Raw genomic sequence first — 12,775 nt, 5'->3', positions numbered from 1 at the left:
ATAAAAAATCAATGAGTAGATCATCACACATCACACTGTTGGATGCCAACAGAATCAATATTGGACCACCTGAAATTTGTCATTAGTTTCATCTATAGCTTTTGAGGTGCTGCTCCTTCCAAAGCCTACCATAGGTGATCCATCCACTATGATAAAGTTGTGGACTACTACACAAGCTGATATTCAATTACATGCAAACCTAGCCCCCTTTGAGTTGCCCATTTCTAGTTGTAGCTTGTAAAGCAAGACAAATTGCATCTGAAACATCACTATTTGGATGTGATTTGTTTTTTTGGATAGGGAGTGGTTGAAGTGAGTTTCAGCTGATGAAAGGCCACCAGATTGTGGTTGTTTAAACACTGGCACAAGATGTTCATCCAAAGCATAGCCAGAGTCCGCCGGGATGAAATCTCCTTCTGAAAAGTAAGAGAGCATTTCCTGGTAGACCCAAAGCTCTTCTGATCAGTTTGAATGTACTAAGAGGGAGAGAAGGAGAAAAAAATGCATACAATTGGAATTCAACACCCTTTGATTGTTTGCACTTTCACACCAAGAAACATCACTATTTGGATGTGATTTGTTTTTTTGGATAGGGAGTGGTTGAAGTGAGTTTCAGCTGATGAAAGGCCACCAGATTGTGGTTGTTTAAACACTGGCACAAGATGTTCATCCAAAGCATAGCCAGAGTCCGCCGGGATGAAATCTCCTTCTGAAAAGTAAGAGAGCATTTCCTGGTAGACCCAAAGCTCTTCTGATCAGTTTGAATGTACTAAGAGGGAGAGAAGGAGAAAAAAATGCATACAATTGGAATTCAACACCCTTTGATTGTTTGCACTTTCACACCAACTGTGATGAGCATACAGTACTCTTTGCTGATCATTGCATATGACAAGAGAATTCAACACATAGATTGACTTCCATGCATGACAATCTTTCTTGTTTACAGAGGAGCTGGGGATAAAGGGACCAAAGTGCCATCTATGAAACCAATACAATATTGACACCACAAAGAAAGGCCAATATGTTTCTTAATTGATCTGTTCATCTGTGCTTGGTCATTGTACATATTCCAACTCCAACTCAAGGATTTCACAGATGCACTTGTTTGTATAAGTGGCAACACTACCCTTTTTTATAACTCAGATAGCCAGTCCAAGGATCACAGCAACACTCACATCACTATATGGATGTGATTTGTTTTTTTGGATAGGGAGTGGTTGAAGTGAGTTTCAGCTGATGAAAGGCCACCAGATTGTGGTTGTTTAAACACTGGCACAAGATGTTCATCCAAAGCATAGCCAGAGTCCGCCGGGATGAAATCTCCTTCTGAAAAGTAAGAGAGCATTTCCTGGTAGACCCAAAGCTCTTCTGATCAGTTTGAATGTACTAAGAGGGAGAGAAGGAGAAAAAAATGCATACAATTGGAATTCAACACCCTTTGATTGTTTGCACTTTCACACCAACTGTGATGAGCATACAGTACTCTTTGCTGATCATTGCATATGACAAGAGAATTCAACACATAGATTGACTTCCATGCATGACAATCTTTCTTGTTTACAGAGGAGCTGGGGATAAAGGGACCAAAGTGCCATCTATGAAACCAATACAATATTGACACCACAAAGAAAGGCCAATATGTTTCTTAATTGATCTGTTCATCTGTGCTTGGTCATTGTACATATTCCAACTCCAACTCAAGGATTTCACAGATGCACTTGTTTGTATAAGTGGCAACACTACCCTTTTTTATAACTCAAATAGCCAGTCCAAGGATCACAGCAACACTCAATATTTTTGACTCACCTGCCAAAAATAACAACTTGACATAGATAGGACACAGGCCTCCATTTACTTATGATCCTAAATCTGCCAATGTAACCAGTAGCTGCCACTGGGGTCGCACCTGATGACAAAACAAGTCGTTTTAAAATACACAAATTGATCCTATTTTGCAAGTGGTTGTGTAAAAACAGTCTCCTGCCTAAGCCAATTTGGAGAGCAAATTGAGCTTACAATTGTTAGCCAAGTGCAAACGGATCCATCTTTAAAAGTCTGGGCCTGGAAATAAAACAAGGCCAGAAATATCTAGGCAGAGTGCATCTTTGCCTGTGGGCTTGGGCTTGTATCATCAACAGAGTTGCAAGGGTTGCTTCATCTTGGCCAAATTTTTGATTCCAATGATTTACAAAGGTACTCTGTTTCATGGCAGATATCATCATGAACATATAAATAAATATTAATATCTGTTCTTGATGTTCAAGATGATTGGTGCCATTGTCTAAAATTGTGAATGACACAAGTATTAAGCAGGCAACTAAGTTTGGAAGGAAAGATGTGGTTAGGGGTGAAGTGATGTTTGTGGTCAGAAGCGTTATATGAGATACAATAATGGTGTTAAGGGATGATCAGAACTGCCTGCGGCCCAAGAATCTTGGTATCTTTGAGGAGGATCATTCAAGAAGGATGGGTTGGGTTGGGCCTCTCAAACATCTGGTGTGTAATAAAACACAAGACTTCTCTTAGCACACTTCAAGAGCCTTATAAGTCCAACTCCCAGAACACTTTAAACAATCACATACCAGATCAGGTTGATTTTTCTTCACTCTAAAAGTAATAGGTGCTCCAATGAGCAAGTCATAATCCAAGCAAATATTGTACATATGGAAAGCCCCTGAATGCTTATGAATTTCAGGTAAACATCAATTGCTATATCATGTCTTGTCATGATATGGACAAAAAGTAAAATCTTCAAAACTTCCTTGTGATACAATCAATTGGCCAATGCAAGCAAATACCAAGGTGTCCTGTCAAGAGCCAAACAGAGATCGTCAACACATGTCATTCTTACCATACATTGGCCCCGACCCGTCAAGCTGGCGTGTCCGAGCGGTCTAAGGAGCCAGATTTAAGTCTTCAGCGTGTCGATCGCGTGGATTCCTGGTAGTGCAAACTGCGTGGGTTCGAATCCCACCGCCAGCAAGTTGTTTTTGTTGCTTCCACACCACGTTTGTAAATATTTTCGAGGAATTTTATGCAAAGAAGCTGTGGAAATGTGATCAAGCTGGGATCGTCGTCACCTCACATGCTTGTAGCAGGGGGCATCAAGGCTGATAGTCAGAACAGGAATTGATTGCGTTGATTTCTGGACACAGCAACCGTATTGCACATGTTTCCAATTAAGCAAGATCATTAACTAAGAATCGGGTACTGCTTCATGGAGAGAGAAGAGATTGTAAATGGAATCACAAGAAAAAATACAGCTAAAACCTGCCTGAACGTTATTATACATGTCATTCGCATATCAATATAAAGGATGAAATGAAAAAATGACAAACAAAATCACGAAAAAGCTTGGAGGCCAGTCATTGCCTTACCAAGAATCAATGCATGGATATCCTAAGTTCAAAAAAATCAAGAGATGGATGATGTCAGCTTGCGTGGTTCAAGCAAGACGAGCGAGCTATGAGACCAACATGAGTGCCTTCATATGTGTTTGCAACTTGAAGGTTAGCAGCGATACGACCAATATGATACTCATCTGAGACTGCATTTCCACCCAGGACATCCAACAAAATTCGAGCGTGTTCCAAAGCCTTACCGCAGTTATTCCGTTTCAATAAGCTGACCATTTCGGCTATCGATATCGCAAAAAAGCATGTCAAGCCAAATCAAGTAGAGTATGAAAATTTTATAAACTTACGGCACCATGTTCCCTGGTCCTTCAATCGACCCAGTTGAATGGACGCGCAAAGTCCAAGAACTGCCTCGGTGTTAGCATCAACGAGCTTTTTCTGAACAAGTTGAAAACTAGCCAAAGGCCTATTAAATTGCACTCTGTCCAGAGCATACTCTCTCGCTCTCTTGACACAATCTTCCAGGGCTCCAATCACTCCGAAGGATATACCAAGCCTTGCACTGTTGAGACAAGAGAATGGGCCTTTCAAGCCAGTTACTTTTGGAAGTACATTTCCAGAAGGAACAGGAACCGAGTCCATAAAGATGGAGCCTGTGGTGCTTGCCCGTAGTGCCAGCTTATGTTGGATTTTAGGGGCCGATAGTCCGGGCATACCCTAACACGATCGTGTCCAGAACATGTAAAAGAGGGTAGCATAGGCTAAGTTGAGAGGTCATCACTCACTTTCTCTAATATAAATCCCCTTATCTTGCCATCCCATTTACACTTGGCCCAAATAATGAACACATCGGCAATCGGCGAGTTGGTAATCCAGGTTTTACTTCCATTCAAGACTAAGTAGAGCAAATTGAGTCGTGATTGATGCAGCTGGAATTTGGTGAATTTGATGGCACATACCAAAGCCCCCGCTACCGTCAGTCGCTTCCATGGCTGTGGTCAACATTCCAGCAGGATCTGATCCATGACTAGGTTCAGTGAGCCCAAAGCAACCAATCATGTTACCACTAGCTAACTCCGGTAGATAACGTTGTTTCTGTTCTTCGCTCCCGAACTCATCTGTAGTCGATCATGAATTTCAATCATACGTCAATGGCCGCGCGGGTTTGATAAAATTTTGGTACTTACTGATGGGATGCATAACTAAAGACGACTGCACGCTCATTGCAGATCTATAACCTGAATCTACACGTTCGACTTCACGAGCAAGTAGACCGTATGCGACGGTAGACACCTGAAATCGATTCGCGAGTTGATGTGTCAGGCTGGCTTATGAGATCTGTCTACTGAGAGTATCAGATCTCATCAGATGCCGGTAAAACATTCTCACACCAGCACATCCATAACCTGATATGGTAGGTCCAAGAAAGCCAAGTTTTCCCATTTCAGACATCATTGTTGAGTCGAAGGCTGCAACATCAAGATATTCAGGTTAGAGAAGAGCAAGCTTAGTTTGAAGGTATCAAGAAACGAGGCACACTGACTCTCATTCCTATGACCCTCTAGTACCCTCGGCATCAAATTCGTTTGACAATATTCATGACTAGCATCCCTGGAAGAACGAGTTCACATGGTATTAGATCAGAGCACTTGAAGCTAATTTCAGAAACAAATATTGATAATTTGTTTTCTAGAACCAGAAATGACTTGCTTGATTGCGATTTCTTCTTCGTTCAATAAACTCTTCTCAAGTCGCAAAGGGTCTTCCCAATCGTAAGGGACAAATGAAGTCGATTTACTTTCTAAATTTGTTGTGTTGATTGAAAATGGTCGTAAGTCACCGTTGAAAACGATGCTTGATCGGCTCAAGTTTCTAAGAGGCTTCGCAAGGAGACGGATGGACATTTCTTTAAAACAGATGAAGTTTTGGTGTTTAATAGAAAGTGAGGAAAAGTAAACATTTGACGTCACTTGACCAGTGCATACATTCAGCTCTTCACTTCTTGGTGCGTGAAGGGCTGTACCGTCACGGTACCGACTACTTCGGGCATTCCTCAGCAATATCATGATGCAACCTTTTCAAAAGCAAAATGTGAAGTTTGAGCATGGAGCCTCAGGCTGAACCTATCAATCCGATATCTGATGGTACTCATATTCGTTTTCCTTCGACCAAACCAACCAGGCTAGCGACATCGAAATCATTAAAATCATCTCTATCTCGTAACTTGTTACGATGTGCCAAGTGGTGAGTAAAAGATGTACTGATATTTAAGAGTCATGAAGTTAGGTCAGTTGTACAAGCTCACTTCTGGTCATATTTATAACTGAATGACTTTGAAATTCGGGATAGGTCATCAGACGGTTCTGCAATTCTGACAGAAGCAGAAGATCGAACCATTCGGCTATTCGTTTGGTAAGCTTGATTCTTTGTGGTCAGTTATGATGACAGATATTCATCAGCGAGGTAGCTACAAATATGAAACTAACTTTTTTTTCCATTCATAAAAATTCATATTCAGCCCTCCTCCAGTGGCAGAGAGCTCCGAGGATAGCGAGGAAAGACTTCATGAAGAATGGAAACCACGCAAGGAGATCACAGCTGCTGATGCTGTATTGTCTACATGCTGGTTCCCACATTCACGTTCGGATGATCCAGCCAGGTATTGTTTTGCTACGGCTGTCAAAGATCATCCGATACATCTTCTAGATGCAACAGACGGGAGGGTTAGTTCGTAGATTTATATTCATTGCTTCTCCTAACCAAATGGCGTTGTTCTGATGGAGAGGTGTAATGCAGTCGAATTTTGCTGCACTAACTGATTTGAAGTTGATTCATCCATATAGCTTCGGGCGTCATATCCTCTCGTGGACCATCGAGAGCGAATGGTTGCTCCGCATTCTATGCTCTTTTCCCAAGATGGTACTAGGTACGTGATGGTCATCAAAATTTGTTCACCTTTCGAGAGATTCACACAGAATGGTACCCACAGTTTGTATGCAAGTCACGAATGCGCTATTGAAATATTTGATATTTCAAGACCTGGTTGTCCGGGTGAACGTTATAAAACCTCACCTACCCGTCGAAGTCGAGATGGTCAAAAAGGTAAACTTCATTTAATTTATTCATCTTGATTTTTATGGTAAACTTTGCTCAAAATGTTCATAGTATACCGTTAGGTATCATCTCGACCTTGGCTGCCGATCCGACAAGTACTGGTCTGTTGGCTGCAGGATCTTTTTCTGGTCAAATCGGCATTTATGACACTTTGGCTAGCGAGCTCTCTCCCCAGATGGTCTTTCATTCTGCTGAACACACTGGAATCACACAGGTACTTTATATTGTAGATATCTGAGAGCAAGTCATCCCACCAACAAGTTTGAACTCCATAACTTATCAATATTTTTGGGATGTAGGTCAAGTTTCATTTACTCAATGAACGAGTCTTATTCACAGCATCTCGAAGAAGTAATTCTATTAAATGTTGGGATCTTCGATACGCTGCTGCTTGTTTTCATACTTTTCATCGTCCTGGTCATACAAACCAACGTCTTAGCTTTGATATTGACTATTCTGGATTGAATTTGGCCACAGGCGCTCAAGTATGTTTTTCATTATCCACTTTTTGAGAGCGAAAATTGGAACTGATGTAGCTAGTTATATCTGTAGGATGGAAAAATTAGAGTCTATAGATTAGACAATTTGGATGCTGAGCCAGCATTGAAAATGACATTGCATTCAGGTTAGTTCAAATTTGACTCACTTGAGACTTATCTACTCCATGATATAATCCTGAACCATCCTGAACTTACATTTCTTTGTTCTTTTGACAGATGTTATTGGTAGTGTGGCATTCAATCCTGCAGGTTGTAGTATCGTCAGTTGCTCAGGATCTAGGAAGAATAAATTTGATGAAAGTCAAGATGAACATGTTGAAAATAACAGTGGGATTGATGCCCATCACGATCTGAATGATGGCCCACCTGAACAGGAAAATGATACAGAATTGGCTATTTGGAAGTTTGAATATGTATAGAAAAAATTGACAGGAGTGAAAGAAATGTGATTGGTATGGTGGATGATTGTGAAAATGAAATCTCATTTCACAAAATGCTGATCTTTACTTTGGAACCACTGTTGAATGCAGCAAAATTCAACTCTTAAATGACTTCTGTCTAACTTGAGAATGTGAATTCCAACTTTCACTTGATTATCACAATTTTTGTCAACCTGGCCCGCTGCTGCAGAACTTGAATGATTACATAAAACACTTGGAGTGGACTGTACAGTGTCCAATCATATGCCACTGATCTCTTCATGAGGATGCAGACATCACAATTGATTCATCCTATCTGCAATACCAGTACAACATTCATCTGGTTAGCTTTCACAGTAATCCTAAGTTGATCAACTAATCACCATCCTTGGTTCTGTGTAGAAGATTCAGTAGTAAATCAAGATATATAACTTGTACAATGTGATCTTTCAAACTCTGCTAAGAAAGCTGTTCTGAGACAAGCCAGAATGCACTCTCTTCAATGCAAGGAGGATCATCACATGAGAAGCTATCAAATTCTTATAAGTTGCCACCAATTCTTGGACCAGCTTCCAGAATTCAAAACTAACAATGGAAGGCTCAACAAAGAAAATGATATTGGCATGTCTGCATATGATGGCACAATACTGGTGCTTGTTTACGCTCAGCTATGCACCTTCACGGCTTGGGAGAAGACAAAGCTTTGTGTGGCATAGGTGAGTAGCTACCTGTTCATTCAAGAGCGGGATCACTAACACCAATTGGATCAATCTGCTTCCTACCCCGGAGATACCTTCCGTACACAAAGATGATCATAACGTTTGGCATAAACCTTCTGGTTCAAACAAATTAAGCACAAGGGGCCAACTTAGAACATATTTAGAGAAACCACTGCAGGGGATGAAGTAATCTGCATGATCATCCTTCTTCACTTGTCCCTCTTGATTTGATGATGGTATGTGTAAGGTTCTATATAATGGAACCTTCACTAGACTCTCGGGGACTTCTCACGGTGGAATCTAACCACTGAAGACTAATCTAGGACTCGTGTGCATTACAATTTCCTAGCTAGCTCCAGTCGGGGTTCGTCATAAAGAGAAACAACAATCAGAATGATATATAGAAAATGAAATCTAACAGAGTAATGATGACTCTTACCTAGCTCCAGTCGGGGTTCGTGAAGAGAAGAGAACCCAACGTGGAGCCAGGGTTAGTAGTGAATAAGCGTAAACCACCTGTCTAAACCCATGCTGTATGTATCCTTACATCCCTCCCCACCTTAAAAAATTCCATCTTTGAAAATCCAAACAGAAAAAAGAAAAAAAATGGCATAACTCGCCCCTAAAAAGTTCTTAATTTTTGAAAATAGAAGAAAGAGAAAAAAAACTGAAAGAGAAAGAAGAAAAAAAGGAAACATTGAATTGAAATTATCTTGAGGTAAATCTGAATAAGTATCTTGATCTTGAATGTATGTCAACTATCTTGAAGTCCATTTTTCTGTCTGCCCCTCATTCCACCTTGCCGCGTTACGAACTGCAATTTGAAACAAACAAAAATTTTGTGCGGTGCTCACGGGCGTGGCCAAGGAGTTGTTGTGAAATTTTTATGGAGGGTAGTCTTCGGCGGTGCATACTAATTATGGTGGGAACTTACTTTGACACCTAGGTCACTCGCGTGGCCCACCCTGTTCCTCTAACATCGCATCCGCCCGGTATTTCTTGAGTTTTGAGATGTGAAAGATCGGATGAGAGTTATCGTCTGTGTTGAGTTTCAGCTTGAAGTTTCGACCATCGTTGATGCATTCAATTACTTGATACGGTCCATCATACCTTGGTCTCAGCTTTGACGTTGGCCTTCCTTGCCCACCCACGATCTGTTGCCTATCTTTGCTGTCGATTAGCACCCAGTCATCCACTGCTAGTGTTTCGCCTTCTCGTCGTCTGTTGTTGTAATGGATTGCTTGTGAAACTCGATTCGTCCATAGCCTATCACGTGCCTCTGCCCACATAGACTGTCGTTTACTAAGCCATTTTTCGACATCGGGACTTGTTGATGCAGGAAGTGACTCTATCGGGAATAACCGTGGTTTCCTACCGTAGACAAACTCAAATGGCGAGATCCCAGTTGAAACGTTGACCGCCGTAAAAATGGCGAATTCGACAGACGGGAGGGATTCAAGCCACTTACCGTGCTTTGATGAGACTAATGGTCGGAGTACTTGCACTATTGTCTTGTTTGACTTTTCACTACGGCCGTCGCTTTGAGGATGATAAGCTGTGGTTAAGTGAACGTTGATGCGTAATAATTTGTGAAGTTCCTGCCAAAAACTTGACGTCCACAACTTGTCGCGATCCCCTATCATGGTTCTCGGCGCCCCAAAGATTGCAAGCCATGCCGCAAATACTCGTTGTGCTGTTCGTTCGGCAGTGTCAGTTTGGCAGGCTGGAATCGTTCGGACAAAGCCAGACAGTCTGCAAGTTACGGAAAGAACCATGTCATAGTTTTTGACCTTCGGAAACGGTCCAATGAAATCTAATGCAATGTGCTCCATTGGAATGTGTGGTACGTCACTTGTTTGCATTCGTCCAGATGTAAGAGTGGTTCTAGCTTTCGTCCTTTGACATGTATCGCAATGGGTCACAAACTTCTTGACATCATTCGTCAAACTTGGCCAGAAAAAGTCATTTCTCAACTGTAATAATGTTTTCAACGTTCCAAGATGACCTAACGAGTTGTGGACCTGTTGGATGAGCTTCCGTCGCAACCCGTTGACCTCTGGAATGACTAGGCGATTGTCTAAAAAAATCAGTCCATTTTTGACTTCGGTGCCTTCTCGTAGAGGAAGCGTTGAGCGTAGACGTCGACAAAAATGATCATAATCATAACCTGACTTGATTGCTTCAATGGTTTCATTGTCAAAGGATGATCTAATTTCACATGATGCCACATCCTCAATTCGAGAAAGCGCGTCAGCTACTGTATTATCTTCTCCTTTTAGGTATTTGAAATCAAGATCAAATTGCGAAAGAGTTTCTAGCCATCTTGCCTGTCTTCGACTCAAATTACGTTGTGTTAATAGATGTGTGAGTGAATGATGGTCAGACATTACGTTGATTTTCAGTCCTAAAAGTAATAACTTCCATTTCTGGAGTGCGTTGACAACGGCCAAGAGTTCTTGTTCGTGCACCGGATAATTCCTCTCAGCTGGTGTCATTGTTCTACTTTCGTAGGCTATCGGCGATGATTTATCCCACTCTGCTCCTTGGAACAAAGCGGCACCTAGTCCATGAGCACTAGCATCGGTAAACAACCAAATTGGATCATCTGACTCGTAATCTAAAGTTTTCAATACCGGAAGGGTCGTCATAATCCGTTTGATGTTCTCGAATGCTTGATCTTCCGCTTCACCCCACTTGAAAGGTTCCTGCTTGCGTTTAGTACTTGTCAAGGGGGATAGGGTTCCAACGTAATGTGCCAATCCGTCAACAAATTTCTTCATGAATTGGACGGTTCCTAGGAAACGAAGAAGTTGTTTCTGTGATGTAGGGGTTTTCCACTTGCTAACTTTCTCAACTTTCTGTTCATCCGGACATATCCCTTCTCCACTGATTTCGTGTCCTAAGAAGTTGATCTTCCGGCGGAACAGCTTGCTTTTTGAGGGAGAACAGTACAACTTTGCGGCTTGTAATCTTCTAAGAATCTCTCTCACATGTCTTTCATGTTCTTCCACTGAATCCGAGAAAACCACCACATCATCAATGTATACCACACATATTTCTCCAATTAGATCTCCCAACGCCTCTTCTACCCGTGCCTGATGTGTAGCTGGTCCATTAGTTAGACCCATTGGCATAACTAACCATTCGTACAGTCCAAAAGGAGTTTTTACCGCCATCAACGGTACATCTTCTTCCCTCAATTTTGTCTGAAAAAAGGAATTAGTTTGATCTATCACTGAAAAGACTTTCCCTTTCCCTACGATTCTTACTGCTTCATCAATGTTTGGCAATGGTGACCGGTCTTTAACCGTGTATTTATTCAATGTTCGATAATCACAAACCCAGCGTGGTAGTGCTGCAGTGTCTTTCTTCGGAATAATCATCGAAGGAGACGCATATTGACTTTTTGACTTCCGGATCCGGCCTGCTGCTAAGTGTTGGTCGACAAGCTTTCTCCACGCTCCCCAATATTTCTGAGGATATGCGTATTGCTTCTCATTGATGATCACGTCGGGATTAGTCAATACAATCTTGTGACAAACTTTTGAACTATCATTTTGGCCTTCTGGAGGGAAAAAATCATCCTCCTCATCAGAGTCTACCGCTGGTAGTTCCTCTGGAAACAAGTCAGCAAATTCCCTCAAAACTTTCTCCTCACGAGACGACAGATTCCTAGACTCTTGAACTTTATTCAAGCTCTGGATCACACACGACACAATTGCAGCAGAAAGATTATTCTTCATTTCAATTCTTGCACTTGGTTCTCTAAGGATAAGTTTGGTAGGTACATGTTTCACAGTCCGATCATGCAGCAACACGTCCAAATGGTATTTCTCTAAGAAAGGTGTTCCCAGAATAACATCAAACTTATCTCCTAGTGGTGCGAGTTTGAAAAAGGTCGATCCGAATCGCAAAACTGGATCAGATGACGCGACGTTGGCAAAGCAGAATTCTTTGAAAAAAAACGGTTTTGCTTCCTTGTCGTCTATCGCTAGTCGAACTTCAACTGGTGCGACCAGTGGGCGACGTGGAATCTTGGCTTGCTTTGATAGTCGATCCGCCATCAGATTCGTCTCCGCTGCACAATTGATTAGAGCACGCACATCAACTCCGTTGATCTTCAGTTTCAAGATGATGGATTTTGTGTGTGAAGCAGGAGTTTTCACGCACCCTCTGTCCTCCTTTTCGCTTGCCAAGTGAGCCACTAATACACGATCCGCCTCCTCGTAGCGAGAGATGTCTTCCGCAAATAAATCGGGTTTTTCGCTGACACTGGCGACGAGCGGTGCTTGAGGTGGAGGTCGACCCGCTGGTTTAGTAGTCGGCGCCCCTGGTGTAGGTCCCACTCGGCTCGTGTTAGATGGTCGATTAGTGGTGTTGGTGGTTGCTTCTTGACGTCGAACAGGACGAGGTCCTGGGTTAAAGACTTCCAGGCTGGGTACTTGCACATATGGCCCCTTTGCTGGTCCACGACAATCTGATTTCCCACACGCTGTTCTACAAATCCCACAAAGTCCTAAATGTCTCATATACGAAAAATACCTCCAGGCTTGATCTGCACGCTGGTTTCGGTATATGAATAAATGGTCCATCGTTGTTCTAGACAATCTCAAGATGAACGTATAGACGTTACTGACACTTTGACGAACTTGAACTCGAGGTATTAA

At 42.0% G+C, this 12,775-nt stretch overlaps 2 protein-coding genes across 2 annotated transcripts; one reads left to right on the top strand and one right to left on the bottom strand.

Moving 5' to 3' along the window:
• Positions 1-3,342: 3,342 nt before the first annotated feature.
• Positions 3,343-4,933, bottom strand: MELLADRAFT_111712 (uncharacterized protein; the record flags this gene model as incomplete). Its single annotated transcript, XM_007416074.1, has 8 exons — positions 3,343-3,399; positions 3,477-3,637; positions 3,704-4,073; positions 4,142-4,251; positions 4,316-4,474; positions 4,544-4,649; positions 4,746-4,825; positions 4,900-4,933. 8 exons carry the CDS (start codon positions 4,931-4,933, stop codon positions 3,343-3,345), a joined length of 1,077 nt encoding a protein of 358 aa, XP_007416136.1.
• An 861-nt stretch (positions 4,934-5,794) lies between these two features.
• MELLADRAFT_93156 (uncharacterized protein) lies at positions 5,795-7,389 on the top strand (the record flags this gene model as incomplete). The annotated part of the gene is made up of 8 exons (XM_007416174.1): positions 5,795-5,819; positions 5,886-6,079; positions 6,200-6,282; positions 6,394-6,458; positions 6,533-6,684; positions 6,770-6,955; positions 7,023-7,095; positions 7,187-7,389. 8 exons carry the CDS (start codon positions 5,795-5,797, stop codon positions 7,387-7,389), a joined length of 981 nt encoding a protein of 326 aa, XP_007416236.1.
• Positions 7,390-12,775: the final 5,386 nt, after the last annotated feature.

This window comes from Melampsora larici-populina, assembly GCF_000204055.1.
Source record: "Melampsora larici-populina 98AG31 unplaced genomic scaffold MELLAscaffold_57, whole genome shotgun sequence".
In the NCBI taxonomy this organism is placed as follows: Eukaryota; Fungi; Basidiomycota; class Pucciniomycetes; order Pucciniales; family Melampsoraceae; genus Melampsora; species Melampsora laricis-populina.
This window is presented reverse-complemented; position numbering and strand designations above follow the sequence as displayed.